We start from the raw sequence: 17,747 nt of genomic DNA, 5'->3' as shown, positions 1-17,747 counted from the left end.
TATCGTGAGACTTTGGGGTTCTGGTTCTTTAGAAGTGCTTTACAAAGCTCGTAGAGATATATTACTTTCCTTTATACCTACTTCTATAGTTTTATCACTACCTTTAGTCAATAAATTCTAAGTATTTCTCAGTATTCTTTGAGCTCCTTCTCTATACCCAAGTGCTGTGGAGAATTCTAGAAAAGTATACAATACTTGTCGATTTTTAGATATATAGTCTTCTTGGAAAGACCAAATTTACATTAAAAAATGAAAAATAGCAAAATAAACATACAAAAGTTTTAAATGGCATTACATAGGAAATGGGCTTGTGTATAAAATTTATTCCCATAACACATTATTATAATCTATAAGAAAAAAAAGCAAAGATGGGATGAAAGCCCCAAATCAAATTAATACCTACTTATTAATCAAAGCTATACTAGAAAATATGGGGAAATACAAGAATCACATGTTATATTCAGAGAGTTTTCAGTCTAGTCTTGGATATGAGGCATACTTTTGTGAGTCATGGAAACCAAACAGAAAGCATAGGAGAGATGTCATCAAAACTAAAAACCTTTTTAAAAATACATACTAAGGCTTCACCAGACTGTGTTCAACATCTAACCTGCAATGTCCTTAGGCATCTTTTGCCTTCAGGGTGGTCTTTGCTTTGTCTAGTTCTTGTATGGTACTCTAGTATAGGGCTCACATATCACTGCAAGACTCTTGTGATAGAACCACCTAGATCCTGGGATTATGAAGCAGCTTAATGGGGAAAAATGAATTTTGAGGTCAGAAAAAACAATATTCAAATGTCAAATCTCATTTTCACCGAGCCTCATTTTCCTCATATGTAACATAGAAATAGTGATAATAATGTCTTATCAATATAGTTTTGTGGAGACTAAATGAGGATATATATGCTTATGTATATATTTAATAAATGGTAATACATACTTAATAATCAGTAATTATTGTTATTATTGCCTTTGACATGAGCTGTTTTAGAATCACAATCTAAACAGGCCTCTTATTAGTGCAATTGTAGCCACTGACATAGCATTGAGATCTCTGCAGTGTAAACAGTTTACAAGCCATCCAACAATATATCTTTACAGTAGTCTATCTTAAGAGACACTTACTACTAATAATATTTAACATTAATTCTGAAATGTGCTCTTTACAAAGCACATTCAACTATATCACCTCATTTGATCTTCAACCTTTTGGAAAGTTGTTACTACTATTCCCAATCTACAAGGAAGGAAAATTAATCAGACAGGGTTAGTGGACTTGCCCTAAGATCACACCACTAGGAAGTCACTAAGCCCCCAAATCATACAGTCAGAAAGTTCCTAAACCAACCTTGAGCCCATGTCTTCTGACTGCAAACCTCATACCTTTTTCTCTTCTCTACATGCCTCTCATTTTTTTTTTCATGAGATCCAGTAAAAACTGTCTTTCTCCAGAGTCTTTATTTACCCACAAGATACGTCCCATTGAGAATCATGAAAATATTATGACTAACTAGCTGATCCATTATATAGATATGTATGCCAAGGTTATGTTTTCCATGCCCAGTGTTTTCGGTAAAGACATGAAATTTTGTTTTGTAAAACCTGCTGGATTGCTATTTGTTTTATCATTTGATTAGGATTCCACAGAACAGATTGACATTAAAAAGCTGTTAACTTCATTAACTCCAGAGGGCACAGCTAATGAAATATCCCAAAATTTGAGCACTTTCCAAAACCACCATGTCGTATGGAAGAGCTTTCTATTGATCAAGATGAAAGTACGTCCTTTATCTAAATGAAATCTGTAATTTGAGACAAAGATTAAAGATCCTTTGGGGGATAAAGCAAAAGTTGTTGTGAAAATTCTAGAAACTAAAAAGTAAAGATAGCTCTACTCAATATTCATGAAGTTAGATTGGGGATGCAAATAGAGATTGCAGTCTCTTATTTTCTAGTGATTTGCCTTGTAGCACTCCTATATCAGTTTTACACAGATTCCCGCTGAACTTTAAAGAGAATTACTGCAAATCGCACAATTTTTTTTTAAAAAAAAGAAAGTTGAACATATCCAATATGATTTTCTGTTATATTTGACTGTTAATGTTCTATCTAGAGATTTCTAAGGTTTATGATTAGAGGTGCATAAATCATAAAATATGGCAGGGCGTGGTGGTTCATGCCTGTATTGGGAGGCTGAGGCGGGCGAATCATGAGGTCAGGAGGTGAGCCCAGCCTGGTCAATATGGTGAAACCCCGTCTGTACTAAAAATACAAAAATTAGCTGGGCATGGTGGCACATGCCTGTAGTCCCAGCTACTTGGGAGGATGAGACAGAAGAATCGCTTGAACCAGGGAGGCAGAGGTTGCAGTGACCCGAGTTCACCCCACGGCACACTCCAGCATGGGCGACAGAGGAACGCTTCGTCTCAAAAAAAAAAAAGAAAGAAAGAAAATACAGGATACAGCATGCATAATGTGTAAACGTAGATGTTGATAACTGAAGCCTTTTTGTATTGAATATAGCATACTCTCAAAAGGCAGTTTGAAGAGAATAACTATGAATATTGGTTTAGGTTTAATTTTGCTTCCTTGAGAGAGAAATCAAATTCCTTTAGCAAAGTCATTTCAAAAAGAAATGATACAGGTCGAGTGCAGTAGCTGATGCCTGTAATCCCAGCACTTTGGGAATCTGAGGTGGGTAGATCACAAGATCAGGAGATCAAGACCATCCTGGCCAACATGGGAAACCCTGTCTCTACTAAAAATACAAAAGTTAGCCGGGCGTGGCGGTGCGTGCCTGTAGTCCTAGCTACTTGAGAGGCTGAGACAGGAGAATTGCCTGAACCCAGGAGGTGGAGGCTGAGTGAGCCGAGATCACGCCACTGCACTCCAGCTTGGGTGACAGAGCGAGATTCTTGTCTCAAAAAAAAAAAAAAAAAAAAAAATAGATATAAGTTTTAACTCTCACCCAATTTATTAGAAATCCTTACCTTACACATAGCGGAAATCCGCACCTCCTACACTGTTTTGTAGAATGTAAGAGAAAATGGATGTAAATTATATGGATGCTTACTTAATTTCTTTATGTGGTAAATGTAAGAAACAAATATTTGAGGTGGGGGAAGGTACAGAAACTCTTAGTCATTTTATTTACCCCACTAACACTTGACACAGTGCCTGTACAGGTCCTCAAGAAATGCCTATTGAGCTCTTTGTTAAATAAGCTAACAGAAATAATTTGTCTCAGAATACACTATTCATTATTTAATTCTTTTTTCTATTTCCTTTTTTCAGGCCAGTCCTGCTCCTATAATTGTCAACACAGATACTTTGGACACAATTCCTTATGTAAGTAACTTTTTCATTAATACCTTCTTTTAAAACTGTGGTAGAACTTAATTGGTTGAATTTAAATTCAATTCATATTTAGTTTCATCCAAACTAAATAATCTTATGGAATGACATGTAGTTTTGTAAATTTTCTTTTAGTAATTTCTAAATCTTGTCTTAGTCATCAAACATTTCTCTCTTTCATTCATGTTTTGTAAAACACAAGGGCCCATTATGAAACAAAAATAAACAACACTGTTTAAATAGTGTTAGTTTGCTAAGTGCCTCACTGAAAAGAGACTGAATTGCTCATAGACATGAGCAAACTTCTTTGGGTTTCTTATGAAAGGAATATTCAAGTCAATTTCTGTGACAGAGTCTGGAACCTAAAGTAAGTAATCAATAAATATTTTTATGGATTTTATTGGGCTTCTAATAAGAAGTGGACAAAAGTTTTGTGAGAGTAGAGCCTATCTATATATAATGAAAGTTATGGTTTTATAAAAGCATGGAGCATAATATAATAGGATCAAGCAAACCAATGAAGCCTAGGATTCTGTACCTGTAATACGACCACTATGATGGCGAAAGTTCTTGAAGATAGAGTCTGGCTGGGCAGGGAAGATTGGAGACCAGCTATAGGCCACAATGTGGGTGAGTGGTTGACATTATGGAGGTCCAACAAGGCTTTGTGAGTGGGGCCTAGCTGAAGAGTGGAGGATAGTGATCAAAGAAGATGGGACAGCCACACATGCATGCTAGACAGGGGGTATGAAGCTGAGAAGAAGGGCTACAGAGGTAATGGACAACAACAAACAGATTCCTGGCCTTTGATTAAATAAGTAAAGCACATAAAGCCCTTAGAACAGTACCTAGCACAAAGTAAGTGCTTGGTAAGTACTGGCTCTTCTCAGTTTTAGCCCACAACCTCAAATCCCTTCAATGACCAAGCAAATCACAGAAACAAATGGAGCAGTCAGAGTGGGGCCTGTGGGGAATAGAAAGCACATGGCCATTTAAAGAGAGCAACTGCCACTTGGAATCCACTGGTGCCAGATCATTTTACAAAATAAGATGGAAATTTGTACATGTTTGCAATTTCTAAATACAGGCAACTAATTTTCAAAAGTGCAAACACTGTGTCTGCCAAACAAAGTGTGTCTAGTCCATAGGCTGCCTTTTGAGAGATGTTACCTCAAAGGAACTGGCGGTCCTGAGCAGGTTCTGCAATCCAGGACTCAGCCACAGGGGAGCAGAATGTCAGAACTGGAGTACAAGGTTGGGACTTGATTATAAGAAAACGGGGACACAGGGTCAGGACAAGAATAACAGCAAGCTTGACTTAATGCTGAATCACCTGAACTACTGAACTAGGGCTTCTTAAATCTTTCTGAACAAGAAGAGTCTGGGACCAGACCGGAAACAAGGTTAGGCTTACTGGAAGAAACCAAGAGGCCCCAACACTGGAAAGTAAAGGGCTCTGCAGAAGCAAACAAAGCAACGTCTTAAAGGCACATACATCCACTACTCTCTCACTCTTCCTACCTTTCTTTACTTACCAAACATCTGCAACAGTGTATGCCTAACACTGCTGTAGGCACTTAACAAATTTTAACTCATTTAATCCTCATAACAGTCCTATGAGGTAGGTACTATTAATTTCTCTATTTTACAGTTGGGAAAAATGAGTCATAAAGAGGTCAAGTAACTGGTTCAAGGACTCACAGTAAGAGGCAGAGTCAAGAGTCAATCCAGATAGCCTGGCTGTAGAGTTAGAAGTCTTATTTAATTTCTAACATGCTGCTACCTATGTTTCTTTCTTCCCTCCCTTGTTTTCTGCCTGTCAGCTTGGGAACATAGTTTCCTTACTTACTCCCCTGATACATGCAGATTTGGATGAGAGATAACTTGTCACAAAAGCTTCAATATATTCAGGACAGGGATCCATGTATACATGAAGGAATCATATGTTCCAAAAAATCTCTTCACTATAGCCATTGTCAAAGCATGTGAGCAGTGCTCTCAAGAAGTAGGCCTGGAGCACAGAGAGTTGATTTTGTAATTAAGACCACTTTCTTGTGGTAGATCTATATTATTTCAAAGCCTCCTATTAGAGTTCTGGTGATGTAACTGCCAGATACCCTCATGTAGAAATAATTTATCAGTAAGATCTAAGGGTCTTTTGTAGACATATTCAATTGGTATCCCAACTGATTAGGTAGTAAAATCAGTCACAAATAACAAATTCATCAAAATTCTTCCCATTCTTCCAAATATCAGGTTTGTATCTGACTTTGAGTCCTTCAAAAATTATTTTTAATCATCTTTTTTGTTGTTGTTGTTGTTGTTGTTGTGGAGACAGAGTCTTGCTCTGTCGCCCAGGCTGGAGTACAAATGGCTGGAGCCTGATCTTGGCTTACTGCAACCTCTGCCTCCTAGGTACAAGTGACTCTCTTGCCTTAGCCTCCTGAGTAGCTGGGACTACAGGAGTGCACCACCATTCCCCACTAATTTTTTTTTTTTTTTTGTACTTTTTAGTAGAGACGAGTTTTCACCATGTTGGCCAGGCTGATCCTGAACTTCTGATCTCAGTGATCTGCCCACCTCGGCCTTCCAAAGTGCTGGGATTATGGGTATGAGCCACTGTGCCTGGCCTAATCAACTTTTTCATACTTAACGTAACCCACTTTGTGCTTCTTTAAGGGTAAGAATCTTTATAGTGGTTTGTGAGCAGCTTGATATGATGAAAATGTCCCAATTATCATGGTAGTATGTTCTTAAGTAATTTATTTAATCTCTATGCACCTAAATTAACCTATAAGACAGGACTTATAATACCTGCCTCAGAGATTTTCTTAGCTTCTGGTTGATAGCAGCTAAAGTATGTATCATTTTTTTGAAAACAATAAACACTTAGGAGGTAAAACATGCTAAATTCTAGGAGAATGGTAAATATGAATGTCTTCCCTGATGTAGAAAAAACATGAATACATTATGTATTGAAAATAGCAGATTTAGCGCATACTCATTAATGTGGATAAGCTTTGGTTCTTGGCAGAGTCCCAACTATCCCCTTTGTTCCTGACTCACTGGGTAACCTTGAACAAATTATTGTTCCTTTCACAGTCTATTTTCTCATTCCCCAGTGTTCTATACTTTGTTTTCCTCTTTTCTTCCTCGTGTTCTAGTTGTTCACATAATTTCAGCTCTATTTAATGAAAAAACGATTTCAGAGTTCCCTAGGGCATTTTAGTCATGTTGCGTAAGAACATTTCCTTCTTAAAAATATTGTCAGAATGCCAAGCTTTAACATATATTAAAGTCTTTCTAAAAAATAATTTTTTCATTGCAAGTACATGTATTAATTTTGCTGATTAGCAAATTTGATTTTTGATAGAAATGGTTCTTGTGAAAATGATTCTTTGGCACAAAGGCAAATGACAATTGAATAGCTACAGGAAATTTCTAGGGCCAAAGGGAATTTTTGTGTAAGTGTCAAACAAATGTACAAAATATACTTAAAGAGACTTCTTTTTATTCAGGAAGGTAAGTTAAGAGACATTAGAGCTTGCATTAATGAAGGGGTCACTGAGGTTCTTACATGAAAATGCCTTAAGTAAGCTCTGTCTTATATGAGGTCATGAAATATTAGAGTTGGGTATGACCTTAAATGTGACATAGTCTAGCTTCTCATGCAAAGCAGGAATCCCTATATGAAAATTAAAATCACCCAAGCAGAAACAAGGAAAGATATTTTTCCACTTCAATACTCTCTAGTTTCTATTTTTGCTCAATATTTTTATTCTTCCCCATTACATGTTGAATATTGTTTCATGCCAGGTACTGAAAGTACTTTGTTCTTAGGGAGCTCAGAGTGATTAGAACCTGCTTGTGAATCCAGCTCCCTGAAGGTTGACTCAATCAGATAATAATGCTTTACTCTCTGGTACTCTGCAACCAACTGACATTGTGCTCTCCTCACCTTTCAGCAGACACTTTAGAGTTCAATATTGAACAGCACCCTAACAAATAGTATTCTTTATGCTTTAGAAAATAAAATTAGAGAGATTCTAGAATGCTTTTTTATTTTTCTCTAACCTTCTCTAATATTCGTTTTATATTTTGGTAATATTCTGACCTCTTTTATAGAAATGCACTGTTGAGAGAGGTATACTTGAGAATCATGAGTTTTCAATCTTGTTAAATAACTTGGAGTTCAATGAACAAAAACCTTCCATTTTAAAGATGGATTTTCTATCTCAACTAGTAAATGGTAGTGCTTGATCTATCATTTACTGTTACCTCATGTAATTGTCAATTTTTAGTGTGTAACCACAACCAAAAAAATCAGTAGCAATAAGCATTTTTTTCTTTTCTATCAGTTAGCTAGGACAGCTGCCTCAGGCTGCAGAATACAGTAGTCTCACCTTATCCATGGATGATACATTCCAAGTCTCCTGGTTGATGCCTGAAGCTGCAGATAATGCCAAACCCTATATACATGAATTTTCCATCTTAACTATCAGGCACTGTGGCCATAACTTTTGCAGTTTGGGGTGCAACAGCAAAACTAACATGATTATATTTTTCCTTGTTCGCAATATCATGGATGAAAGATACATTTTTACCATAGATCTTAGCAACTTCATCATGCAATGTTGTCTCTTTTTTTTTTTTCTTAAGTCAGGAATTTTCATGTTTTCCCTTAAAGGAAGCACTTTAGGGCTTCTCTTAAGCATATCTGAATTGTCAGCATCACTATTCTTGTGCTTTGGGGCCATTATTAAGTAAAATAAGAGTTACTTGAACACAAAAACTACCATACCAGGATAGTCAATTTGATCACCCAAACAGCTACTAAGAGAATAAAGGGCAGGTAACATCTGCAGCACAGATACCCTAAATGAAGAAATGACTCACATCCTGGAAGAGATGGAGTGGGACAGTGAGAGATTTCATCATACTACTCAGAATAGCAAGCAATTTAGAACTTATGAATTGTTTATTTCTGGAATTTTCCATTTAATATTTTCAGACAATGGTTGACTGTGGATAACTGAAACTGCAGAAAGTGAAACCACGAATAAGGGGGCGAGGGGGGTGCCATTGTACCATGTTGGCTGGGGCATCTCTGCTTCAGAAGTTTCATTCTGGGGACCAGGAGGTGGGACAGTGGCTATCCAGGGTATGTTATTCATATTGTGATAGTCAAAGGACAAGAAATCAAGCCCATGACACAAACACAGTTAAAGCTTCTGCTCACCTTACATCCACCAACACCTAATTGCCCAGAATAAGTCATGTTGCCAAGCTCAAAGTAGGGGAAGAGTGAGTATTTGCTAAACAATAAACTAGTACATCAGGGCCTTAAATAAAGGGCTAAGAATCTGTGTATGTCCCTTTATGAGAATAAAAAATAAAAACAAACCAGATATAAAAGAAAAAATCTTGTACTTTATATTGGTAGGTCAATGGCACTAAACAAAGTGTCAGAGGGACCTGGTTCAGCTGATAGGGAGAGTGAGTGTGTAGATTTTTGTATGTTGTCTAAGGGAAAATATTGAGAAGTAGAAGAAACATCTAGCAAGTATTGGCAGTACAATGACTTTACTTTCCTATAAGACACTTTGTTGTCTGAAACTTTGTTTCTAGAGGTAGAAATAATAGTGAAGACAAGGCAGAAGTTACAGGTCTCTTGCTTGGAAAACCCTCCTAGGAACGTAAGGGAGAGAGAAAAGTAGAAGAAAAAGAGAACACAAAGAAGAGTTAGGTTACGAAGAATATGAGTGGGTCCTTAGTAGTATCCCCCATTGGATTTGGCTGCCAAGAAAGTTATTTCTGTAAAAGTTATTTGTGGACAATTATAATATCATATAATATCAGCAACATCTGTATAGAGTGCTTTCAATGTGAAAAGGCCATTGGATGCAAACAAAACTATGATTCTGGGGCCAAGGACAAGAGAGTGAACTAAAGGGAAAAAATGAACCAAAAAAGGCTGAACACATGAGTGTCAGTGACAAGAAAAAGGATACTGTGGGTTCAGCGACATAGAGACACAATTGAATTAGCAATGAGCTTCATTCAGGAGCCAGAGAATGGGTTTGTGTCTAAGAGATGTTTTAAGCAACATTTAAATGGCACTGCTGATTGATTCCAGCATCAGGAAGCTGAGGACAAGAGCTCTCTGAGAAGGAAGTTGCCATATTACAGAAGTGAGGTGACCAAGCACTTGTTATAGGGCTGTACATTTAGACATTAATTTATTTGAATGTAAATAACATATTCTTATGATATAGGCTATGATTCACTTTTGATTGGACCATTTTCCAGAATTGCCTCTGATGGGAAATATGTGTGTTCCTTTGAACCATCCTGGCAGTAATTAATAATGGTATGATATTTTGGAAGAATTTGCTGATTTTAGTACATTTATCTTTCAACAAACGTTTTCTTCTTTTTGTGGTTTTTCCCATGACATTGTTAAAACTATGTTGTTAATGTTTTCATCTATTGGGAATGCAGTCGTATCCAAATTTTAAAATCCTTACCTACCAGGAAACAGCTTCATTTTGTCTAAACTACTCCTGTGAAGCAACAGGCATTTGGCAATAGAGGCAAAGCTATCCATATTTGTTCTGGTGTCAAACCTAGCCAATCTAAATTCATTTCTCAACTGCCACAATCAGCAGAATCCCTACTCTTAACTGCTTGTTACTTTGCTTTATAAGCAAGAGGTGGGCTCACGCCTGTAATCCCAACACTTTGGGAGGCCTAGGCGGGTGGATCAACTGAGGTCAGGAGTTTGAGACTAGCCTGGCCAACATGCCGAAACCCTGTCTCTACTAAAAATAGAAAAAATTACCCAGGTATGGTGGCGGGTGCCTGTAATCCTAGCTACTTGGGAGGCTGAGACAGGAGAATCACTTGAACCTGGGAGACGGAGGTTGCAGTGAGCTGAGATTGTGCCACTGCACTCCCGCCCTGGGTGAGAGAGCAAGACTCTGCCTCAGGAAAAAAAAAAAAAAAAATGCAAGTTCTGATTCACTAGGTCTAGGATGAATCAGTCTGCATTTCTAATAAGCTGCCAGATGAGGTTGATGCTGCTTAGTTATGCATCATACTTTGAGTAACAAGGGAGTATAAAGAGAGAAACTAGCCTTTGGCTTCATGCGCAACTGGGTTGTAAACCCACCTCTGCCAGTTAGTTCTTTTCTTGAGTTTTGGTTAAGTGACATCACATCTCTAAGCCTCTATTTCATTATATATAAAATAGGAATAATACTACCTGCCATGCAGGGGTTATTATGAATATTCATCCTAGTATGCAGAAGGGGCTTAATGAATATTCATAAGACTGGGGGTAAGGTGGGTGTATCTATGATAAAATAAAACATTTCGCTGACTTAATCTTGAACTGGCGAGTCAAAATGAGAAGCCACTGCTAGTTCAGGGGTTGAGCCAGTAGCAGTTATGTAGGTCCATGGCTTACCTACATCTAGACCTTTGCTGCTCAGAATGTGACCCATGGACTAGCAGCAGTGATATTACCTGGGAGTTTGTGAGCAATAGAATCTACAGTTCCACCAAAGACCTACTAAATCAGAAACTATGTTTTTTAATAAGAACTTCAGTGATATCTATGCATATTAAAGTTTGAGAAACACTGCTCAATAGCAAACTTACTTTTTGGTTTAGATCCTGATATTTTGTTCTTTCACTACATGTTTTGGCCTGCTGTTGAGATAGCTGCCGTTTTCTAAGTCTTTTACTTTAAACATATACACATCTATAGGGAAAGAGCTCTATTTAATTCAACAAATTGAACACACTATGAACAACTACTATGTTGTCCTACTTTCTAGACCTGTGCTTTCCAAAAAAGTAGTTATAAGTCATATATGTTTATTTAAATGTAATTAAAATAAAATAATATAAAATTACAAATTCAGTTCCTCAGTTGCACTAGCCACATTTCGAGTGCTCAGTAGCCAGTAGAGCTAATGGGTATTGTATTAAACAATGCAGATATGGAATTGTCCATTATTCCATATCTGGCTCATTCCATATCATTCCATATCATGGCTCTGAAAAGCTTAACTTTTAAGACTGTTAAACATGATATACATGGAGGCAAATGTCAGCAATTACTGAAAGCTTTCTTAAAAGTTCAGTGATTCATCATTTTCTTATTGTAAAATTATAGAATTCCTATTTTGGCCAGGCGCGGTGGCTCACGCCTGTAATCCCAGCATTATGGGAGGCCAAGGCGGAAAAATCACCTGAGGTTAGGAGTTTGAGACCAGCCTGGCCAACATGATGAAACCCCGTCTTTAATAAAAATACAAAAACTAGCCGGGCGCAGTGGCAGGCGCCTGTAATCCCAGCTATTTGGGAGGCTGAGGCAGGAGAATCAGTTGAACCTGGGAGGCAGCCGTTGCAGTGAGCCGAGATCATGTCATTGCACTCCAGCCTGGGTGACAGAGCAAGACTCCATTTCAAAAAAAAAAAAAAAAGTTCTGTTTAGATTGGGATGATTTTTTAAAAGCCTAGTCAAAACAAACAAACAAACAAACAAAAGCAAAAAACAGAAGACCTGACCTACTTACCATTCACAAACTAATTCACTTTTTTTTTTTTTGCCTCGCATTACCCTTGCAGAGGGCAGTTTGTTGACTACTGTACTCATAACTTCTCATTTACTGGGAAGCCCTTACTTAGCTTGTCATTTTGGACTTACAGTGAGAGCCAACGGGAAAATAAAACGGTTGTCCAAGTGAAGAATGTGACTGTTATGTGAAAGTAGCAATATTGGCCCGTCTTTCTTGGAGGGGTTCCCCTAAAAGCCTCATCTACCCGGGCAGAGAAACCACTGTTGTTCCAAGAAGTGTAACCTAGCAGAGCACTTTGAAGAACGAGGGGGAAATAATCCTGAAAAATATTTGTGTGGCTTCTCCAGCGTAATTCTACTCACGGTGCAGTCTGTGAACTGGCAGCATCAGGTCTCACAGGTCAGATTGTTAGAATCATGGGATCTCCAGCTCCTCCCCAAAGCTATAGAATCGGAATCTCTGAGAGTGGAACCAAGAAATTTGTGTTTTTAAAAGTACCTCAGGTGATTCTTAGGCTTGCTGATGTTTGAGAGATGCTGCTCTACAATTTACAAGACATTTTTAAAAGCTGGTGGGAGACCTTAAGCAGCCCTAGTTGCTAAACTGAAGTGGAAGTGAAAGTTAAGTAGGAAATACTGCATACAGGAAGGACAAAATAAAAATATCTAAGGCACAATGATAAGACGTTTAGCATGAATCTGAATGCATGTTTAATCCTGGTGGGTTTTTTTTTTTTCTTCTTTTTAAATCACTTGGGACCTTTAAACACATTCTGTTTCATAGTCTAATGAATAGACATGTTAATGAAAATGGATAATGCATAGTGAAAAGCACATGTTGTTAAGCATCCCTTGCTTATCTCTGCCTGGCTCATTCTTACATATCCTAAAGGGTTCAGCTTAAATAATGCTGCTTCTAGGAAAGCGAGATTCAGGGTAGAGTTCCTATTATGAGCTTCCCCTGAAGGCTCTTCTTCCTCTCAAAGCAGTTATCACACTGAATTGCAGCTATTTCATTAATAGTTGATCTTTCTCTCTAGAATGTAAACTTCATGAGGCACAAAGAAAATATTGCTTTATCTTTCCCACAGTTGTACCTCAAAAACCCTGCACATTTTTACTGACTGGTGGAAGGCAAGCAGGCAGGCAGGAAGGGAAGAAACTACAATAACAAGCCATCCTATTTCAAGGAATCAGAGAAAGGTAGACTTTTGTCTAGCTCTTAAAGAATAAAAAGACATTTCTAGGCAAAGTAGGTAAAAGGCATTCCAAGAGGAGGGAAGTGCAAGTACAAAGGTCAGAGGTCCAGCAACTCATATGTTCTGAGTTTCATCCAGATGGAGCACAGAGCAGTAGCATAATAGGAGGTCGGGTTGAGTCTGATTGTGAAGGCCTGTTTTGCTTGATAGAGGCTTTGGACTTTAACATGTAGGCATTGCTGGTAGCATTATCTTCTCATATATCTAGGAAATTATGATCTGATTTTATCACTCTATTTCTAGGTCTTAATTTTTATCTGCTATATAGTAGGTGCCCTGAAATATGTGTTGAATAAAGGCAAAGACTTAATAGTGATCACCTAAGAACAACTGACACAGGCTGCTCTTGAGCCTTTTCTACATTTTCCTGTATCCTTACCTTTGTTCACCCTGTTCAATTAGTCCACAATGCCTTTTCCTCCATTCCCATCTTTTAGATTTCAATAAAATGCCAGCACGATCAGGAAGCCCCCATCAATCCTTCCAGGTCATATTAATGTCTCCTTCCTCCTTGATTCCACAGTATTTCAATCAAGGGAGATTGTTATTTTAGTAGAAAGAGAATGGAGTCTGGGATCTTTTGATTCAACGATACACCTGCTGGATAACTGGAAATTAACTTCTCTGACCCTTTTCCCTCAGCTGTAAGAAGAGACAGTAATAACTATCTTGCATAATGTATTCTTTAGGAGACAGGTTCAGTTACATATAACAGAGACCAAAATAATGATGTGTTTGCAAGTTAGGAATGTATTTCTTTCATATATGACAGTCCCTAGGTTAGCTGTCCAGAGCTAGAATGTCTATTCTGCTCCACAAGGTCTTAAAAGGACCCACGTACCTTTTATTTTCTTTTTTGCCACCCTTGGGGGTTGCCCTTGCACACATAGTCCAAGAGGCCTGCCACCATGATGACCTGCTAAATAGCAGGTTAAAAGAAGTACAGAGATGGACATTGTTCATCCCTTTAAAGCAATGTCTGAAAAGTTGTAAACATGATTTTTCCCTCATACCTCAAAAATTAGGCACAAAGCCACTCCTAGATGCAAAGGGAGACTGAGCCATATAACCTTTATTCTGAGATGCCATGGGCTCAGATAAAAGTGAGAGATCCCATTATTATGGAAGAAAGGGGTAATGAATATTGAGGAGAAGCAGCGGTTTCTACCAAACAACATGTTAGTAGTATTCTTCAATGTCGGGAGCTTCTGCCCAGGGGATGCTGAAGCTGATCCATGAAGTGCTAGCCTTTATAGTTTTCCATCATTTCTAATTTCAACATTTTATATATAAAACACTGTATTGTTACAGTTGTATAAGTATACTATATCTCTACAGACTAGCACATATCGGGGAGCACGCTTACAAACATTTTATTGATAAGAACACTAAAAAATTTTCAGAAACCACCGGTTGTAAGCATTAGAGATAATATTTAGACATTGCTTGGCTCATAATAGATGTTCAACAAATGATGGCCATTGGCCATTGTTACAGTCCTAAATTAGTATTTACCATATTCCTCCCTATTTATTAATAGTTCTTAGTACTTGATATTTTCCAGATATAATTGTGCTTTACTTATCTTTAAATTCCAGGCTGGGCATGGTGACTCATGCCTGTAATCCCAGCACTTTGGGAGGCCGAGGTGGGAGGATCACCTGAGGTCAGGGAGTTCAAGAGCAGCCTGGCCAAATGGTGAAACCCTGTCTCTAGTAAAAATACAAAAATTAGCTAGCCGTGGTGATGCCTGCTTGTAATCTCAGCTACTCGGGAGGCTGATGCACGAGAATCGCTTGAACCCAGAAGGGTGAGGTTGCAGTGAGCTGAGATCACACCCCAACACTCCAGCCTGGCTGACAGAGTGAGAGTTGGTCTCAAAAAATAATAATAATAATGATAAAATAAATAAATTGCATAAATAGCCATAGTCCATGCATGTAGTGGGATTTCAATAAAAGTTTTTTTCACGGTTACACTCAATTGTTTATGTGCATTTCACTGTTTTAATAGAGGGAATTTTTATTTGAAAAAGTAATTCATCAGGTAAATATGTGTGTTTTAATTTAATCTACATGATCATGTGGATCAATGTGCATGTGACCACCTAAAAGTGGGGTGCCCAATTTATTGGCTCTTTGTAGTTTAACTTGCTCATAGATGAGTGCTCTTTTCAAAGTATGGTCCTTTACAAATGCTTTTTTCTTTCTCAAATATATATTTGAAAGAAAATGTAGGCAGTCATAGATGATGACAGAGAAGACGGTGGCTAGTTGAGTGAAAAGAAAGAGGAAGAGTGACAGTTGAGTAAAAATCAAGGAGAGGAAATGAGAATGGAGTAATAAAGAGAAATAGCTTAACATTTTTATATTACTTTCCTCACTTGTAACAGTGTTATATTTGGATTGAGCTAAAAACTCTATTTCAAAAAAAAAAAAAAAAAAAGCAAATACTAAAACTTATTTCTGGGGCCCCAGGAACTTTATGTGATGCTTAGGGTAATTTATAATTTTATATCTCCCTGTTAAATCTTGCTTGGCTTTTTTTTTTTTTTTTTTTCTTTTTCTTTTTTGAGACAGGGTCTCAGTCTGTTACCTAGGCTGGAGTGCAGTGATGCCTTCAGGGCTCACTGTAGCCTGGACCTCCTGGGCTCAAACAATCCTCCCATCTCAGTTCAGCCTCACAAGTAGCTGGGACTACAGGCACGTGCCACCGCATCCAGGTAATTTTTGTATTTTTCATAGACATAGAGTTTTGCCATGTTGCCCAGGCTGGTCTCGAATTCCCAGGCTCAAGCAATCTGCACACCTCGGCCTCTCAAAGTAGTGGAATGACAGGTGTAAGCCTCCATGCCTGGCCTTGCTGGGCTTTTAAATTGACTTTTTGACACTGATATTTTTTAGGGGCCAGTTCTTGAGGGTTACTATAGGTATTTTTCTCCAAGAAATCAGACAGCTACCTTGCAACCTTGCAGCTACGTTGTTTGAGTGACTGACTTCCCTCTAGTGTATTTCTTTTTCTTTTCTTTTTTCTTCTTCTTCTTCTTCTTCTTCTTTTTTTTTTTAGACAGAGTCTTGCCCTGTCGCCCAGGCTGCAGTGCAGTGGTGTGATCTCTTGGCTCACTGCAACCTCTGCCTCCCGGGTTCAAGCGATTCTCTTGCCTCAGCCTCCCGAGTAGCTGGGATTACAGGTGCCCCACCACCACGCCCGGCTAATTTTTTCTCTTTCTTTTTAGTAAAGACAGGGTTTCACTATGTTGGCCAGGCTGGTCTTGAACACCTGACCTCGTGATCCAACTGCTTCAGCTTCCCAAAGTGCTGGGATTATAGGCATAAGCCACCATGCCCAGCTGTGTCTTTCCTTTTCTAAGTGCATCATATCTCAGCCTTAAATTACTTCCCCTCAGTTGTCACTTAGAAGTTCCAAGTTTGTTTAAATACGTGAAGAGCTGGATGAACTTTGATGAACTTTACTTTTGGTGACAAAGTATAGTTGCCTTTTCACGAACAGCATTAATGGAAATGCACTTTGATTATCCTAATTTCTACCAAGTGCCCTAAATGATGTTTTGCCCCCAAGAATTTTATTTTAGAAACTCAGGAGCATAAAACTCAAACATTAGCAATCTAATGAGGTGTCACATGAAGAAAAAGTAGTAATGAAATAACAAATTCAGATAGGTCAAATGGCATGCTGAGAGGAGCAAATAAACAATAGCCTATTATAATCACTATCTCTTTAAAAACAATCTCAGGAAATTTTCGTGGTTTTCTTGTTTTTAAAGCAAATTACTAATACTCTTGCTGATGTCTCAAAGCAGTGGCTCCCAACCTTGCCCCCACCTTTTAATTGCTTCCTGCTTCAAAAATAGTGATGCCAGGCTGGGCACAGTGGCTCATGTCTGTAATCCCAGGACTCTGGGAGGCCGAGGCAGGCGGATCACGAGGTCAGGAGATGGAGACCATCGTGGATAACACAGTGAAACCCCGTCTCTACTAAAAATACAAAAAATTAGCCGGGGGTGGCGGCACGCACCTGTAGTCTCAGCTACTCAGGAGGCAGAGGCAGGGGAATCGCTTGAACCCGGGAGGCGGAGGTTGCAGTGAGCCGAGATGATGCCGCCGCACACTAGCCTGAGTGACAGAGTGAGACTCCATCTCAAAAAAAATGCCTCAACCCCAGAAATAAAGATTCCTGTTTAATGGGTCTGAGTCTGGGTATGAGAATTGTGATATTAAAAAATCTCCCCAAGTGATAAATAACTAAATAACTAAGTTAAAGCATCTAATTCTTCTAACCTAACCTACTATGATTCTGGGAAGGCCTTCCCATAGAAATGGGTGGTTGGGTTAGTGTGCTTATTATATAGGCAATAAACTGAGCTGCCACCTGTTAACTTGGTAACAGATACAGCCACTGCTAACAAAGCTATCTGTCTATGCAAGGCACATGCCGTCAGGCCCAGACATGATCAAGTTAATGAAACACCCCCCCAAGGGTTGTTCTGCTGATGCATTTCACCATTTACGAGTTGTAATTGGGTTT

At 38.4% G+C, this 17,747-nt stretch overlaps 1 protein-coding gene across 18 annotated transcripts in view; it reads left to right on the top strand.

The window, feature by feature from the left end:
- The window catches only part of DLG2 (discs large MAGUK scaffold protein 2), a 2,210,459-nt gene that overhangs the window by 1,392,533 nt on the left and 800,179 nt on the right, over positions 1-17,747 (top strand). For all 18 annotated transcript variants that reach the window (XM_032167965.2, XM_032167963.2, XM_032167975.2 and 15 more), the window contains one exon: positions 3,297-3,350. In XM_032167965.2, the coding sequence (XP_032023856.1) occupies positions 3,297-3,350 (54 nt within the window). The remainder of the gene's footprint in view (positions 1-3,296; positions 3,351-17,747) is intronic.

This window comes from Hylobates moloch, unplaced genomic scaffold (genome assembly GCF_009828535.3).
Source record: "Hylobates moloch isolate HMO894 unplaced genomic scaffold, HMol_V3 SCAFFOLD_11, whole genome shotgun sequence".
Lineage (NCBI taxonomy): Eukaryota > Metazoa > Chordata > Mammalia > Primates > Hylobatidae > Hylobates > Hylobates moloch.
The sequence above is the reverse complement of the archived record's forward strand: the minus strand, read 5'-3'. Positions and strand labels throughout refer to the sequence as shown.